Source organism: Cavia porcellus, unplaced genomic scaffold, assembly GCF_034190915.1.
Source record: "Cavia porcellus strain 051 isolate PalLab524CR breed Dunkin Hartley unplaced genomic scaffold, mCavPor4.1 scaffold_8, whole genome shotgun sequence".
NCBI classification, from domain to species: domain Eukaryota; kingdom Metazoa; phylum Chordata; class Mammalia; order Rodentia; family Caviidae; genus Cavia; species Cavia porcellus.
This window is the reverse complement of record NW_026947491.1, coordinates 85,825,494-85,844,362: the sequence shown is the minus strand read 5'-3', so window position 1 is coordinate 85,844,362 and position 18,869 is coordinate 85,825,494. Positions and strand designations below refer to the sequence as shown.

The 18,869-nt window shown below is 41.4% G+C and overlaps 1 protein-coding gene across 1 annotated transcript in view; it reads right to left on the bottom strand.

The window, feature by feature from the left end:
- The window catches only part of Cfap54 (cilia and flagella associated protein 54), a 346,516-nt gene that overhangs the window by 281,711 nt on the left and 45,936 nt on the right, over positions 1 to 18,869 (bottom strand). Inside the window, exons 3-6 of the mRNA XM_063255344.1 lie at positions 13,229 to 13,334; positions 9,392 to 9,535; positions 6,866 to 7,037; positions 2,855 to 2,913 (exon numbers count right to left, since the gene is read on the bottom strand). Coding sequence (XP_063111414.1) covers positions 2,855 to 2,913; positions 6,866 to 7,037; positions 9,392 to 9,535; positions 13,229 to 13,334 — 481 coding nt within the window. The remainder of the gene's footprint in view (positions 1 to 2,854; positions 2,914 to 6,865; positions 7,038 to 9,391; positions 9,536 to 13,228; positions 13,335 to 18,869) is intronic.

The window sequence follows — 18,869 nt, the reverse complement described above, 5'->3', positions numbered from 1 at the left end:
ATTTACACTTTTGGCTTCTCACATCAGAGGCAATGCGAAATTTACACATGTGTGTCTGGTTTTATTTAAGAATGTGGTCTCACGGTGTACCCATTTACCTAGAAATGTCCCAGATGAATCCTTCTTTCTGGCTGAGTTGTACTCCACTATATAAAAAACCTCTTTATCCATTCATCTATTGATGGGCACGTGGGCTGCGTGCAGGATTTAGCTATTGCCAATTGAACTGCTATACACACGGTGTGGTGGCAAAAGGACAAAGGGCTGAACATAGGCAAGGAGGATGGGGAACAATAAGCAAAGACAAAACGACACAAGCCTTCAGCAGCCAGATCATTCAAAACACAGTCCTGAGGAGCAAACTCATCTCCGTAAGCCGGATGCAGGCGGCCAACTGCGAATTCTGCTTCCTTCTAGAGCTGAGTACAGAGTTCGCAGTGCGGTTTGAACATGAGCCTGACCATGATTCATGGGGAGGCCTAGCTCTCTGTGAATAGATCAAGGTGATGGGGCCTCTCAGGAGGGTAAGTAAGTAGGTCACGGGGCCACCACATGGGAAGGGACCGCTCTGGTCCCTGGAGAGGTTGCTGGGACACTGCGCCCCGCCCTCCCCGCACGGCTTTGTCTCCTGCCACGTGCTCTCTCCGTGTGTTGCTGCCTCACCAGGGCTTCGCACGTCCCAACATCACTCTCTCAAACCTCCAGAAATGTGAGCTAAATAAATCCATGTCCCTTTGAAAAAAAATAATAATAAGTAAAATCATGCCTCAGTGAATTTCCGGTTACAACATTTGATTTTCTAAATGCAAAATCAATGTATAACATTTAAAGAATGCTAAAAATGCAAGCTAATCAAGGATGCTGTACATGACATCCTCCAAAAAAAATGGGGGTTTAAATTACTCTGGAATTACCGGAAGAACGGCCCACGGATCCCAGGTCTGGTGCTTCTGTCTTAAGCCTTAGCAGACAGTAACTTAAAGCTACTACAGAATCAGGGTCATCAGGCCCCAGAGGACTCAGATATAATACATGGACCCATCCGATCCATTTGTAGTCTCATCTCAGGAATCAGCTTACCAGCTGGGGGCTTGGGAATTTCTGCGTAAAATTAATTCCTTCTTACACTGATCCTGATGAAAGAACGTCATCCTTATCCTCAAGGGCCAAACGCCCAACCATCTACCACCCCAAAGTTCTTACCCTCGCTCTCCCCACCTCCCTCCCACAAAACCGGGACTGATGACTAACCTTCTCCACCTCGTACTTTCCAGACACAAACTCAAGTTACACGAGGGGGAGAGGAGATGTCTTCCAGAGGTTATTTGTAAAAAACGACTTTAAGATGACTGTCACATTAAATTAAAATCTGCTTGATGTTAACAAGAACGAACACTAACAGTCAAATGTTGGCACAGACGTCTCTGGCTTTCAAAGCTTTGGCAAGCAAACCCCGTGGCAGACCGGCAGTGATGGCCCTGTGAAGCAGTACTTGTTATTACAGTAAGTGCAACAGGAGCGTGCAAATTCCCTTTAGGAAACCAACTGGAACAGACCGTAGAATCGTTGGAATCATCTGTAGGCCAGATTCATAGAATACCTGAGACAGGCTGCCCTCAATCTAATTTACACTCCAAACGCTGCCCAGAGTTTGTTCAGCCACTGTCAGTAACAGAGGTCTGGGCTGGTTTGGTCTGGTCTGGTTTGGTCTGGTCTGGTTTGGTCTGGTTTGCTTTGGTTTGAATTTGAGGAACAAAATAGAAAGACAATGCATAGTGTCACCCAGTGAGGATGCACATATTTCTGCTTCCAGTTTTATTTTGTAGGTGATGGTAACTTGTGTTTTGAAGAAATAAGAAAAGCAGTGCCTCTCTTGAGTGTTAAGACTATTTGGGGTAAGCGTTCACATGTAATAAAAAATAAATAAATAAAGTGGTAATGTTTCAGATGCCAACAACAACTCCAGCGGGGTCGCAGTGGGAGTACATCCACCCTTCTTGGTCTACATTCCAGTGACTGGAGAAAAAAATGCAGAAAATAAATCTGTCTCCTGCTGACAAATGTGCTACCAACATCGTAGGGAAGGCAGCAGATGAGTCCTCAACCTCCTTAGGCAAGACTAAGCAGTGGGCTCTGGGAAGTGAGAGGCCTATTAAAAGACAAGGTCTCCTTGTCCTCCTTTGCGAGTGAGTTAGAAAGTTTGGATGCTCACTCACCCTAGTATGTGGGCCTAAAGTAAGCTCCAAGAACTTCATAACATACACCGGGTAACCACGGCCTGTCAGCCTAACCTGGACATTTTTAAAATTAAAAGAGGGTGTTACTAATAATTACTCCAGGTGTCAGGCTTGGTAACACATGCCTGTAATTCTCACACTCAAGAGGCTGAGGCAGGAGGATTGCCATTAGACAGAGGCTGGCCTGGGCTACACAGAAAGTTCAAGGCCAGGAAAACTACACAGCCAGAACCTGCCTCAAAAAGCAAAAAAATTATCAAGGACAAGACGCATCAGCAAGACTGTTGTGGGCATGCCAGGATGGATGGTCTTCTTACCTGAAGACAGTGTAACCAGCAGGGTGTTCACTGTCAAGCATGACCAGCGTACAGGTGGACAAAATGCTAAGAGAATACTTACCATTTGGGGGACTTCATTTTCTTTTTATGAGTGTTTTATTGCCCACCACATTTTTTTTACCTGTGATAGTTATTAAAGTAAAACTAAGACCAATAAAACTGTGTAACTTTTATCACAAATTCACAAAAAATGCTTTAACATTCCATGGATGGTATAGTGAAAACCATAAGAAACAACAGGAAATAGGGGGAGAAAAGCTAGGTCAGTACATTTCATACCTTGGAAGAATAACCTATGACCATCAGTTTTCTGCAAATGGTGTAAATATAAATGGTACCTGGGTGAGAAACAGACAGTTAATGTGCGTCACACTCAAATGACTAAAGTATATTCCCCAACCTCTGCAGTTTAAGGCTACAATTCCCAGATCAAGTGCTCTCATGAGAAACTCTCATAAGAGTAGCACATCATTGTAATTTTTCTTATCACTTGTAAAAAAAGAATCATTAAAATAATGCATATGGCCATATTTCAAATACACTGACAAGAGAATCATTCAGCATCATTTTAAAGGCAATTTAAGTTCTGAAATATTCTGAACAAAAGAATTTTTAGTTGCATAATTTATGTACTCCAGTTTTATTAATTTGCATAAAACCTTATTATTTCCCATGGCTTCTTTATGGTTAAGAAACTAAAGATTTATCTCCAAATAAGATTGGAATACATATTTAATCAGCAAGGCACAATGCTGAAACTCATAATAATTTTTAAGTCGTAATATATAACAGGTTATATTATATTCATTTGTGGTTTCATGTATCATTTATTCCCTTACTTATATGTCCTCTAAGCAGTGTAATAAAAAATAGCATTTTATTACAGTATGACGTGGTATCAGCCATTAACAAAATGAATAGAGAAGGAGAGAGGCAGAGCTGGAGGGAGATGTGGGGACATCACCGCACACCTAACTTACATACGGGACCTTATTGTGCTGGAAAGGTGCCCAAAAGATGACGACACGCTTTAAAGAGGCAGCTATGACAAGTGGTCTAAATATTATCCACAAAATATCTGATGTACAATTCATAACTATCAAAATCCAACAGCCAGGAAGCCCGTGTTCATGTTTACAAGCACGGAAGAATACAGCACCTGCCACCCAAACATCTCCCCAGTTAAAAAAGCATAATGAACCTGAGCTACGCAAACCAGTCACAGAACCCTGGGTCAGTTCCGAAATCCTTTCAGCCCTTTGAGCATGGCTGAAAAGGTGGCTGGTCCTCAGCGCTCAGAGACTCAGTCTCTGCTGGGACCGTGCTTGGGCCATGGAGTTACTCGTTTTATTTAAGACCCACTAGGAAGAAACCACTCCAACCACTCAGCTCTTAGCAGCTCGAGCCCAGAATGCATATTATCTCAACTTGGCTTTGTCAACCTCTACTTTCAATGTTTAAAAATAAAACTCTGTAACTGTGTTTCTTTGTGAGGGGGGAAAAAAAGAAGTCACCAAATAAGGGTATGCACAGGAAACACATCTCCCCACAGAACATGTGGTTCAGGTGTAAGCCAGGAGCCTGGATAAACACACTAGGGAACTCAGCGAGGCCCCGGGAGAGGCCCTCAAGGACGACAAGGGCCCTCTGTGTTTCCAACATGTGGCTCTAACCTTTCCAGCCCAGCTATGTCCTGGCTATAACTGAATAGCTCTTTGACAGTTCAGGATCTTGGCCTGGCTCACAAACTCCCACTACAGAATCCAGAAGGAGACAGTAAATGGTATGAACTGAACACAGACTGAAACTTTACAGTCTCAGGGCGCCTCCGGAAGTTTGTTTTGTTTTGCTTTGGCCCAGATCCCTAACATGAGTTCACTGCCTAATCATGCAACTGCTCTTCACCAGAGATGGTCGCCATCAAAGAAATCTACGCATCTAAATGCACTGGGTTCTGGTTAATTGAGAAGGGTGATGTCTGCCAGTATAAGCACTCCTAGCCAGGCTTCATAAAGAATTAAACTGACCAAATATCTCAGGAAAACAAGAGTAGGTATGTAAAATAGTTAATTAACAGAAAACAGAAAGTCAGACATGCTGGTTCACACCTGCAATCGCAGCACCCTGGAAGGCCGAGGCAGAAGGATCACAGGTTAGAACCCAGCTGGACAACTTAGTGACTTAATGAGACTCGGCCTCAAAATTAGAATTAGATTTCAACTGTTAAAACTCAGTGTGAAGGCCTTGGGTTAAATCCCCAGTGCAACAGGAAATAAATAAACAAATAAATGAAGTACATTGCTGAATGAAAAGGCCGAATGTACTTATCAAAATACATTTGACCTTTCGTTCAAATATCTACATATATTTTCAAATATATTTTTGACTACTAAAAATCCACCTTCTCAAAACTTCAGGGCCTGTGCACTTGCTGATCCCCTTGGTGGAACAGCCCTCCCCCAAATATCCGGGTGGTTTGCCCCCCAAGTTCCTTCAGGTCTTTGCTCGACTTTCACGTCAGTAAGGCTCCCTGACCACTCTCGCTGAAGCTGCAGCCCCGACCCCAGCCCGGTCCCTGCTCCATCGCCCCCTCACCTTCACTCTCCTCCATAGCCCTCATCGCGTCTCACCCTGAAATATCATCTCCCCGCAGCAGGATTAAGAGAACAGTCTTTGTGTGTGGTTCGTTCCTGTGTCCCCAGAACCTAGGACAATGCCTAGCTCGTGGGGTCACTTAGTAAGTGGTAGATGAACACACTGAAACATGGATAGTATGTGTATCTCCCACAACCCAGCAACCCCTCTCCTGGGCATCGGTCCCAGAAAAGTCTTGCGCCAGTCTATAAAAGGAGATACGCAAAGACATTCACTGCAGAATTATTAGAGGTAGGGAAACCAGTGCCCATTTCTGTGGTACATGGAACACATCAGCAGGTTTATATAGTGGGACCTCGCTAGATTCTGAAACCACTGAATGGTTTGAATGGAAAAACATGTAGGCAACAGAAAAAGTCTAGAGCAAAATACCATGTGTATGAATAAAAGTTCACACCAAGAAAAGGATATAAAAGATACAGAATTCACCTAACCTTTTCTTCTTTCTAAAGAACACTGCAATCTTACATGTTGTGCATCTTGTCTGATGTTAAGACTGAAGGTGGAATCCTGCTGCGCCCTTTCTACCCGCTAAGTCAGGTCCGCCTGCATGTCCAGCCCTGCTCCTGCCCTGCTTTCCCCACCAAGAGGCTGGGGAGATGGCAGCGGTGACTCATGGAATCAAGGTGACTGGGCACAAAAGCTTTCCAGTCACTGAGCTGGAAAAGTTCATCCAAGTCTGCTTCATGTTCAGGCAGCAAATGCGAAGTCCAGTTTCAACAAAATATACTTTGGGGTGGATGGAGAAAGAAATATATTTTAAACCCAGGATGAAGGAAAATCCAATACATTTTTCTTGGAGTTATTTTATCCTGGTCTTAACACATATCAAAATACTGTCACTCTTATTTTCTTGTTGAAGACTGTATTATCCAGTGGGCTAAGGGTGCAGGTTGCAGCTCACTGGTGGAGAACTTGCCTAGCAAGGCCCTGGGTTCAATTTCCAGCATCAGCACCACAGAAAGAAAAAAGAGGAGAGACTAGAAGGGACTATATTATCCGTTCCCAGCACCATCAAATATATACGTATAAATATGAAGTAGGTTTTAAAATAGATATAATATATATGTATAAGTGTGTATTTTCCAGATAGTGACTCGATGTAACCTCAGACTAGAGAAAAACAAATGCTATACTTTCTAGCTAAGATTCCTACAGACAAATTTGATATACCTAAATGTGTATATATACATAGAAGTATATGTGTGTCTCAGAGCTCCTCACTCAGTATCAAGCAGGGGAAAATGTTGCTGCAGACACGGTAGAAAGGACACACCAGGGTCTTTGAGACCAGCAAACGAGCGATTATTAGAACCAGTCTACCCTGCGGTCGTCACTGGAACCTTGTTCACTTATATCTTAAACTTCTTCACTTATTAACCGTGGCCTCGCTTTACACACTCCAAACTGATTACCCCACAGCCTCTGACCCTTCCTTCAGTGAAAAACCAAAAGACATGTACTGGGGACCCTACTTGTGAGGATAAACTAAAATGGAAAAACAAGTGTTCAAAAAAAGGCTTTCTATCGTGAAATGCATACATTTTAAATCACGAGGTAACTGAGTTACCAGCAAATCCGGCATTTGCCTGGCTTTTTGGAAGATGCAGAGGAAAACAGTGTGTTGGTGCATACCATTGAAGACAATCCAGCAAAGTTGCTCCTGAGGCAGAGCCACCTGCATGATGAGCCTCAGGGAAGACAGGACATGCAGACACTGGCTCACGGAGTCCTTATTCTGCAGGTTCATGTCACTGTCGCAGACCAGCTGGTAGTTGCAAATATTTTTGCCGTACAAAGCATGAAACTGAAACACATAGGAAAACTTAAATAAGACTTATGTAATTCAGGAAAGCATTTCCCAGAATGTAGAAAGCTAAAATAGAAACAATGGTCCTTAATTAGTAAATCGATTGAAACAGAAACAAACAAGCTAGTTTTCTTTAAAACATTTGTTGAGTTAGGATTACCTCTTCCTATCGTGAAATGCATACACGGGAGTTAGCTCTTCTCAGTCAAAGAAATTCAAAAACAAAAACAGAAAAAGAAAGAATCCTATTAGCAATAACATGAAAATTGAAGGGCCAGGGATTTAGCTCAGGGGCTCAGGTGCTTGCCTGATACATGTGAGGTTGTGAGTTTGATCTGTGGTACAAAATAAATAAATAAATAATAAAAATAAAAACCACTTTTGCAAACCCACCCAGTAGAATTTTAACCTGCTTATTGATTCAGATGTGATTATTATCATTTACTCAATTCATCCAACCAGTGATTGGGCATCTCTGTTTGTCACACTCTCCTATGTGAGACGCATTCTAAAACAAGAAAGAAACGACCCCGGCTTGCAGCAGAGTCCCTGGCACACACAGCACTAGGGCTGCTCAGGGCGCTGCTGTGGTCACGGAGCTGAATGTCTTCTGTGAGTCTGGATAAAAAGTTGTTAGGTCAAGAGATGAGACTGGGGAGGTGGCTGACTTAGGGTCAAAATATGGGGAGTGTCCCCTGTATTCCATGGAATTTGGTCTTTAGCTAAAAAGGCACATCAGTAGTGATTTATCCCTTGGAAATTGAATCTGACAAAGCATAGCTAATGAATTATAAATTGTAGGGTGAAAGTTCTGTACGGGGGGGCTGGGTGAGACCTTTTCGGCCCTCTTCCCAATGGGGCGCCAACCTGCACTGCTCAGGATTTTCACTCCTCTTTCTGTATTTACGCCCTGACCAAACTGAGCTAATCCAGGTCCCCAACCATGCCTTGAGCTCTTCTGCTTATTGGTCAGACAGTGCTGTTCCCAAAGCATAAGGCAGACATCATTTAGAAAAACACAGTTTTGGAATCAAGCACCTCAGCACCTCAGAGTTCAAACACCAACGCTTCACACTGTTTTGCACAGGCTGGGCTGGTTTCTTAATCTCTAATAAAATTCATTTTCCTCCTCTGTAAAAAAAATTTAACAGTTTCACCTTTCAGCACCATAAAGAGGCTATAAGATGATCATAAGCTGATCGTTATTAGGGGTTAGGGGTATAGTTTAGCAGCACAGTGCCTGCCTGGCAAGTGTGAGGTCATGCATTTGACTCCTAGCACCAAAAAAAAAAGACCATTTTTGTTATACAGTTGTGGGGTTGTTAGAGATCAACTCTGTGTTTTCATTCTAGCCAAGTGCTCTACTACTGAGTTATGATCTCAGCCTTCTTTTTTTTTCTGAACCAGGGATCAAACTTAGGACCTCACACTACCAGGCAAACACCTGAGCCACTGAGCTACACCCCTCATCCTGGCTTCAGTCTTATAGAATGCATTTAGAAGAGGATCTAGCACACAATGACTGTTCAACTAAGAATTAACAATAGCAATTAACAATAATACTCTAACAGAAATAAAACATAATTTTTCTATCAAAAGATCCTTCTGGCACTGGGGATTGAACATGGCCTTCGCACACAGCCACAGCCCCATTCCATCCCCATTTTTTATGAGGTCTCTCCAAATTATAAACTGGGCTGGACTGGAACCAGTGATCCTCCTACCTCAGCTCTCACAGTGCCAGGAGTACAGGTGTGTGACACTGGCCAAGACCTACTCTTTGCACTGTGAAATAAGCTTTATCGGTCTCCGTTTAAAATAGAGTAATAAGCCAGGCATGATGGCCCACACCTGTAATCCCAGCACTTGGGAGGCTGAGCCAGGAGGATCCCCATGAGTTTGAGGTCAGCCTGAGCTACATAAGTGAGTTCAAAGCCAAGCTGGACTACAGAGTGAAACTCTGTCTCAAACAAACAAACAAACAAATAAAACCCTAAAATAGGGTAATAATAGTGTCTAACTAATAAAATTATTGTAAGAATCTATTATATTTTTCCAAAACACTTTGTATACTCGAAGCACTCTATAAATATTAGTTATTATAACAATAATAGATTCTGCTAAATGAATTGAGATTAATACAGTCTCCAAAGCATTGTTGCAAGGTTTAATGAGTTCACTTTCTTACCCTACCTTGAAAGCAGGATAAGAAAGCATTTATTAAGCAACTTACAATAAATGGCCTGATGCTATGAGAAACCAACAGACAGCATCTTGAGGCTGGCCACTAAATGACACACTGTATAACTAATCATAAAGGGCAGTTATTTTAGCTTTCTTTCTCATCTTACTGTAAGTCTAGCAGTTTTATCTTCAAAGCCTTTTGGGAAAAAGACAGTCTTGAATTGATTCACATCTGCTTTAGTCTCATCAAAGTGGGAACCAAACTGCTGAAGATATCTTCCATAGCACTGCAAAAGGGCCAGTTTGTATTCCTAAAATAAAAAGAGAACTCAATTTAAGTTTCAAAATACTATCATAAGATTGATATTTCTACTGCTCTTGATAGTATCGATATTGGCCATTAATATTACTATTATTGCTACCACCACCATTTTCCAAGTACATACCATGTGACAGAATCCACACTATGCAACTTATATGCATTATTTTATCTACTTCTGCATTCCATAGATCATCATGATCACAAAGAATATTCTCTTAGATGCTCTATGGAAAGGCCTACAAATGCTCTATAATCCTACATCACTAGCTAGTGTTTACCCATACTCGATACAGAGGGGGATGAGGGTCTTGCTTCTCTGACAGTCCTGGGGTCAAAATGATGGGAGGAAGGAGAGAGAGAAGACAGCGAGAGGAAATGAAGGTGGGAGTGAGCTCGCTCTCTCATGTTTGAAAGCTACACCATGGCTATGTCCCATCAGAGTGACACGCCTCATTTCTGCCACCCATGTTTTTATTTTTGGGGGTGTGGAGAAGGCGTGACCTTGAGAGTCTGGGGAAGGGAATGCGCCCGGCACAGTAAAACCGATTTTGAAGCAACCCTTCCTCAGTCCCCTCCACTACAGCTATGTCCCCAGGAAAAGCAGGAGCCAGCTACCTAACCGCTCTGGGAGGTATCCACAGTCGGACACTTTTGTTTGTACTTCTGATGACTTGTCTGTCGTATGCTAATTAATTCTGACCCATTCTAACAGATTCATATAATAAGTTCAACTAGTTTCAAAACAGGAGTATTCCTCAAGATGATCTTTATTATAATTAAAATAAGAGTCTATAAATCAAAGTAACAATCAAGTTCATTTTCAGGATTATAAATGCCTTCAGTGGCCAGTCTTCCCATCAGGGAACAGTGAATAGGACTTTTTTGTTGTTGGTATTCCTTTAATTAAATGTTAAAACACCCTCGCTAGGACTTTCTATCAGAAACATTCTGAATCCTTAGCTCCTACCTATCACCAACTTGCTTTATCAATTTCCAGTATCTCTTCCACCCACCTGGTTACCCCGCCAACAACCAACACCCCACCTCCACCTCTGAGACCTAGAACCCAAACAGTAGAGAGGAAGCTGTCTTCCAAGCCTTGCCCAGACTGCCACTCCCCGGATTCCACACCGAGACAGCTAGACCGACCCTTCAGTCTTACATCATTAACAAATCAGGGACTTTACAATTAAAAAGCGGGCCAGTCTTTAAGGCTATACAACTAAGATAAAGCACCAGGAGACTGATGGGAAGACAGCACAGCCTTCAAAGATTTCGAGCTCCGGAGATACCAAACAACCAGAGCCAAGACATGAGATCATTAACATCAAACCCACTCTGCAGGGGTGTGATCTTCCCTAACCCAAAGCCATGTAGGAAACTTCCTAATCAGGGACCAATGCCAAGTGGCAAGGGACAAATGTACGCATAGAAAGTCACTAGAGTAACTTCTAGTTCCCTCCACTGTGTTAGTATAGTAAAAACCACACTCTGGTGGAGATCTAAGATGGTATGAGACATGGGTCCCATGAAGAGCCCAGGCCCAACTAACACTCCACTTTTATATACATGTTATTAAAAGAGCAGGCCCCTGCCTACCCCGTCTATACCATGCACACTTTCATCCTGTGTTTGTCTCAGCCTGAACTTCCTGTCTCCAGAGCTCTTTCTCCCTTGGACTACAGTGTACAAACAAAAGCTTTATTCCTGTGCCAATGTGCTTCTGTAGATTCTTCTGATACAGCACAAGAAGCCATGAGTCAGTAAGAACATAAATACAGCTTTATAAGACGGGTTTCACCTCGTATTTTTTATCTAGTTTTTCCAAACTCTATTTTCTCAAATTTCTAAGAGTCATCACCCAAATATATGGGGTTGAGGTTATCTCTTATTTTAGCAGAGGAAAATAGATCTTAGTTCTTTATTATGAAAGCTCTATGTTTTCTCTTCTCTTCAGTAAACTCACCTCCCGGCTAACAAGAATTTAAATCCAGAGAATAGAAATGGAGGAGAAGCCAAGAAACAGAAGACTGAGAAAAACTACTGAATAACCCCCCTGTCTGGAGTAAATTCTTTCAGATAAAATAACTCTTTGTTCAAGAGTTCATATTGTAACAAGGACTTAAGAGGCCGGGCCTGCGGATGCCCGGTGGGTGATGAGGGCCTACGGATGCCCAGTGGGTGATGAGGGCCTGCGGGTGCCCGGTGGGTGATGAAAGCAGGATAAATAAATGCTGGCATCTCTGCCTTCGTTTTATGTCTCCTTCAGTACCTTAAAACTTGGGGTCAGACCCTTGCTTGTTAATCACTCAAGGAGTATCTGTATTATAAGGGTTTAGTACCCCCGAATTTACCTAGCCTACCCCGTCTCCCTTCAAAACCGAGAACACTGAAATAAGAGCAAATAAATTTCAGGATTTTCGGGGACATCCAATTCCCAGCTTTTATAACCTCCAGTTCCAGATCGCCTGGAGCCACACCTAGAAACGTCAAGTTACTGCCCTTAAAACTGCAGCCACCATGCATTTCTGGATAGAGCAGAGCTTTGCACACCCCCAAGCAGATGCATAACCCCATGACAATCCCCAAAGCAACCTCTCTATCCAAGAACCTTCATCGCATGATGGCAATAGAATTGCCCCCGCAAGGGATTATGGCTCTCCAGAACCAGTTTTGAGGGAGAACAGCCAATCAAACTAGGACCTAACCAGAAAAGCTATACTAGCAGTTATACAGACTCTGCACTATGCAAATCCCAGCCCTGGTCATTGTGCCCTATTTCTATAAATCCCAAAGCTTCCGTCAGGCCCTCAAAGACATAGCTTGCACCTCTTTATCTTCCAGCACAGAGATACTGATCAAAATTCCTTCCCTACCCTTCACTGCAGCTTGGCCCCTTGACTGGCATTATGGCAGAGCCTCCTCTGTGGGAACCCTCAGGACTAGGGATTGTGCCCTAAAAACCCAGTAACATAAAATAATTTGGATCTGTGCCAGAATTTAAGGGGGAAAACTCACATTCTCATTAACTGAAAACCCAGCCATGCCATAGTCTTATCAAACCAAGCCCATGGGTGCAGAATCCACGACACAGGCGCCGCTAGAGAACTAAGACCATGACGATGCAAACTCAGCCGGAAATGTAACCCTGAGCGAAACACAGGGCGTGTGTGGACTGCCCGCTAGAATCGCATCCAAGGAGGAGGTAAAAGTCATTAAAACAGGACACAGAGCTGGGCAACTTTACAGCAAGGCCAGCAGACATGAAAGCCGTCCACTGGGCACGGCCAGCCATGTGGAAAACAACAGGAAGCTGCGTCTGGGCGCCTTTGTGCAAGGCGGGAACATGATGACTCAGCACTTCCTGTTGTGCACCTACCACGCCCTCTGCGCGCCCCCACCCAGCCTCGGCCCCTTCCGGCCCTCACCCCTGGACAATTTCTAACACAAAAATAAAAAGCAAACCCTTTTTTCTTTTGTTTTTTTGTTTGGTTTTGGTTTTGAGTTTTTGAGTTGGTTTTTTTTTTTTTTTTTTGTACTGTGCCTTATTAAAATGTTTCTGTTTTTGTGGGGGTTTTTTCCCTAAGACAAAAATCAAAATGTAAAATAGGAACAGTACAGTCAAATAATAATTAGTCAAAAGAGTTCTTATTCCGGCGCCCCGTACCCCACAGCCACTTACTTTCATGTCACAAAGGCCATCTCCAACCTTCAGCAGCTTTTCATTGTAATAGTCAGCTGGCAGCCGGGGGGCGTATTTGGTCCAGATATTGAACAAAGTGGTGGCACTGTAAAAATCACAAGATGACATCTTCACAGTCAGCAGGAGCCCTCAAATAATTAGCAAATAGTCTTTAAAACCTTACCTTGTGGTAAGTTTTTCCAATATGCTTTACTGTTAATGTCTAATTATTCATAATAAATGCAATTATAGCTAAAATTATTGCTTCCTGGATGCCAAATACTGATTGAAGCCCTTTATATGACATTTTAATACATGTTATTTTGCAGAGCAAAATAGGTTCATAGCAAAATTGAGAGGCAAGTACAAAGATTTCACGTACAGACACACATCTACGGTCTCTGCCACTACCAACATCTACTCTCACTGGGGGTAGAGTTGTTGCAACTGATGAACCAACATTGACACAAACCATCCCAAATCCATAATTTACACTAGGTTCACTTAACCTTATATATTTGAAGGGTTTGGATGAATGCATAGCAACGTGTATCTGTCATTATTATGCCATAGAGAGTAGTTTCAATGCCCTAAAAATCCTTTATGTGCCTTCCATTCATCCTCTCCTCCTCATTATCTATGAACCACTGATTTTTTTTTCTGCCTCCATAGTTTTGTTTCTTCCAGAACATCCTACAGTCAGCAGTCTTTTCAGATTCGCTTTTTTTTTCATTTATTAATATGCATCTTTGAGATCAGTTTCCTTTTTGTATTTTCATGACTTCATGGCTCGTTTCTTTTTAGCACTGACTAGCATTACATTGACCGGAAAGACAATTATTTATTTTTGTTTCATTTTCTTAAGGATATCTTTGTTCTCTGGAAGTCTTGGAATTTGCAAGTACAGTGGCTGTAAGTGTCTATATGCAGGTATTTTATGCGAATGTAAGTTTCTAAATCCGCTGGGTGAATACCAAGGAGCATAATTGCTGACTCATACAGTAAGAGTGCATTTACATGTGGAAGAAACCACCAAACTTGCTTCCATAGTGCTGTACCATTTTCATTCTGCCAGCAAAGAATGCACATTCCTGTTTCTCCACATCTTTGCCAGCATTTCGTGTTGTCACTGTTCTGGATTTGAGCCTTCCTAATAGGTGCATGAAGTATTTGATGGTTTTCATTTGCACTCCCCTGATGACATAGGCTATGGAACATCTTTTCATATGTTTATTTGCCATCTGTCTATCTTCTTTGCTGAGATGTTTGATAGAGTCATGGGCACATTTTATTTTTTTCAAACAGGTTGTTTATGTATATATATCTGATACACCTTTATCAGATACATCTTTTGCAAATACATTCTCCCAATTTATGGCATTTCTTTTTATTCTTTTTATAGTGTCTTCCATAGTGCAGAAATTTTTATTTTAAATGAAGTCTAGCTTATGAATTCTTTCAGAGATTATGGTTTTGGTGTTATATGCAAAAAAAAAAATCACAAAATCCAACGTCATCTACATTTTCTCCTGTGTTCTTCTAGGAATGTTATAGTTCTGAATTTTACATTTAAATATGTGGTCCACTTTGAGTTAATTGTTGGTGAGGGATGTGAAGTCTGTGTCCTTGTGTGTGTGCATAAGTGAGGTTACCCAGTTTTTCCAGTAGCATTTATGGCAGAGACCATCTTTTCTCTATCGTGTTGCTTTTGCTTTTTTGCCAAACATCAGCCAATTCAAGGTTATGTACCCCTTTCATTGACTTATTTGTCTATTTCATCACCAGTATCGCATTGTCTTAGTTATGGTCGCTTTATATAAATCCCCAGATTGGGTAGTATCAATCCTCCAATTTCTTTTTCAATATTGTGTTGGCTGCTATGGATCTTTTGCCTATATGTATTTTTTTTCATTTCATTTATGCAACACAATAATCCAATAAGGTGAGAAATAATGTTGAGATTGGAAATAATAATATCCTGAGGCTAGGACCTTGACTGTGTTATTCATTGCTCAGTCACAAGAATAGTCAATAGCTAGTACACAAAGGTAGTCAACAAGTTTTGGCTGAAAAGATGAGTAAGTGATACGCAAAAATTTCTTATTCTTATTTTATTCTTTCCTTGGAAGAGCTCAAGAGCTCACTCTCCAATCCATCCACTTAGGGCTAAAATTCCCTCCAACAAGTCAAACACAAAATCTGTCGTATTCTTAAAATGGTTTCTAATTAGAATTATCAGAGTAGCAGATCATTTCTTACTTATTCACATATTTATTAAGGTTTATTCCTTCCTTCCTTCCCAGAAATTATGAATGCCCCTAAAAAAAATCCAAATAACCCTTGAGTTGCCCAACACAATCTTACAAATTTCTAGGAAATTACAGTGCTATGCATTGAATATTCCCAACCCAGAATCCCCCATGTTAAGTTCTAACTCCCAGTGTGACTGTACAGTATTGGAGATGGGGACCTCTAACAAAGCAATTAAGGTAACACAAGGTCATGAGAATAGAACCCTGGTCTGATGAGTTGCATGTTCTTACAAGAAGAGTTATGAAAGTTTGCTCTTTTTCTCTTTCTCCACGCTTGTTCAGAAGAAAGGCCATAGGAGAGCAAAGCAGCCTTCTACAAGCCAGGAAAAGAGTCCACATAAAAAACCAACACTGGAGGAAAAAAAAAAAACACTGATAAGTCCTTGATCTGAGGGCTCGGGATTTCACTCAGCAGTGTAAGCGCCTGCCTGACAAGTGTGAGGTCTTGAGTTCAACCCCTAGTACAAAAAACAACAACAAAAAAAACCCTTGATCTGAGATTTTTGGCCTCAAGAATTATAAGATCATAAATTGTTGCTATGCCACCTGGGGTACGCTATTTTATTATGGCAGCCTTTGCTGACTAACACCCACAGGGATTGAAACTCAAGAACTGAAGATGGGTCGGATATTTATGATTGTATGTTGAAATATTAATAAAACTTCTACAAAACCTGTCACTTCATTTGGGTAATCAAATAAGACTGACTGAGTCACTGATTGAATGGGAGACAAAACACGCCCACCTTTATGGACTGATTAATAACACTTTGCAATAGATACAGGTACTAGTAATAAGTGAAAATGCCAGATAAAATAATGCAGCAAACATAAACCATACAACTTTAAAACTGGGAACGTGTGTTGTTGATTTTTTTTACCTTTTTATTTTGATTTGCTACTTCATGAAATGCCACTTTAGAATAAATATAATCAACTCAAGAAATGCACCTAGTCTTGCTAGAATTGTTAAATTATATATATGAAATAGTCCATTCTTTCAAATCTTAGAAGTGAGATAATAATGACTAGTTTTGTTACTCATAAAGGAAAATACCCGTTTCGTTAAATCAATCATGGTTATGTAACAAGAAGAATTATTTGAGCAAATTCCAAGTTCAAGTTAAGGCTGCAATTAGGAATGGCTTACATAATGATTAAACAAAAAGTATAGAATGTACATTATCACATGTACCTCAGTTAAGAAGATAACATTGGTGTACTTTAAATTGTTGATTGTAGGTGCTGCTGGATATTTAGAGCATTCTAAAGTAGAAGACCACAGCTTTATAAATAGAATATTTAAATTTTACATGCTTATAACAAATCATAGTTGAAAATAGATCACACTCATCTAATGACATGCTGCCATTTTCAAAATTGATATTTTAGATACTATGAATGTTTATGCTTATGGAAACCTCAATAATTATAAGAAACAAACTTTGACTTGAAAACAACCAACTGTCAAATATGTTATAAATGCAAGTCCACCTCCTAGACTCCCAAGTGATCTCTATTCTTGCTCCATTTAGACATGACAATATTTTGTTTTGTTTTGTTTTGTTTTGAGACAGGCTATTGCTACATAGCCTAGAACTATGCTAAGCTGCCCTCAGACTTGGAACCATCCTCTTGCCTCAGCCTCCTGAGTTCTGGGAAGATAGGTGTGCACCACCACACCTGGCAAAATGACAATATTTAAAACAAAAATTGCATAAGTTCGGTCCCTTACCAAAACCTTCCAAATGGTTCCCATGACATTTGAGATAAAGGCAATCTCTTCAAAGCAGTCTCTAAAACTCTCCAAAGCCCTATGTTATGTCTCGTATCTGGATGTCCCCTCAAAGCCTCATGCAGTCTAGAGGTGGAGTTGTGCCGTGGCTGGATCAGGTTGTGTGAATTTGGATTAAGGGCGTGATAAAGGAATTAAGGATGTGGATATAGAAGCCCCACCCTGGGTATTTGTGGCACCAATCAGTAGGCTTCTAGCCTGAATGGAATAGAATGAGAAGGAGAAGGCAGGCTTGTTGCTGCTGCTGCTGCCGCCCCCTGCCCTGCTGCTTCCTGCCTGCCTTGCTCTGGACTGTTTCCCCTCTGCCATGTCCCTGTGCCACGCCGCCATGCTTTGGAGTCAGCTAACTATGGACTGAAACCTTTTAAAACCGTGAGCCAAAATAAATCTTTCCTCCTCTAACTTAGAGTGTTGGGTATTTTGTCTCAGCAACAAGAAAGCAACTAAGACAGCACCTCACACACTGTCCTTGCAGTCACTGTTTCTGCTAAATAGGCTTCAGGCTGCCCCTCCACAGTACTTGGCTCTTTCCTGCCAATATTTTTCCTGCTAAGGATCTTTTGCTAGGCTGGTTCCCTCTGTTTATTTGCTTGACTCCTGGTCAACCTTCTAATCTCAGTCTAATGTCACCTCCTTTGCCATTCATTTGAAAGCAAGCCACTGCCCAAGCACCATCTATTCTGACACCTAATAGAATACTGCGACCTCCAGCCAACAATTCCATATGCTTTCTTCTTCTTAGCACTCAGTTTCTAGGTGACAATGACGTATGCTATCTAATGTTTATATTCTCCTCTAGAATATTAGCTCTGAAGGGCAGGGATGTTTTTATCTGGCTCACTGCTGCAACCCCAATGTTTAGCACAATGCCTGGCACCTATAAGGGCTCAGCTGCTACGACTTTCATAGTATTTGTTGTGTGTTAATTAATCATTCACTGAAAGTCAATCTCCCTTTCTAGACTACAACTCCACAAGCACAGATTCTTGTATCTCATTCACCACCATGCAATAAGTAACTAATGTAATACCTGGCACATGACAAGCATTTAACAAAGTGTTGCATAAATAAACCCCTAAACTGTGAGAGGTGTTGAACTGTTAAGGTTTAAGCTAACTTGTAACATTTGTAATCATCTTACTATAGTCCATTTAAAGAACAGATACTGTCCTTACAGATGGGCCCAACCTACTCCTATATGTGACACAATTACTGAGAACAAAGGGACAGTGACCTTTCAGTTCTTGCAATCACAAATATTTACTGAATGTTTACTACAACCCAGTAATACCAGGCTTGGCCTGGAGGCAGAGCAATGAAAAGGAGCCATATTATCCCAATAACAGGGAACCTATAGTCTAACAAATAAGATAGACAAGGCACGAGAAAACAAATAGAAAAAAATATAAAATGAGAGGTGAACCTGAATTGGAAAGGCCTCACTAAGGAGGTGACACCTGAGCTGAGGTCTGAAAGAGGACCAAGAGACAGATATTTGAAAAGCAAGAGGGAGAATCTCTCAGATAAAAGGAAA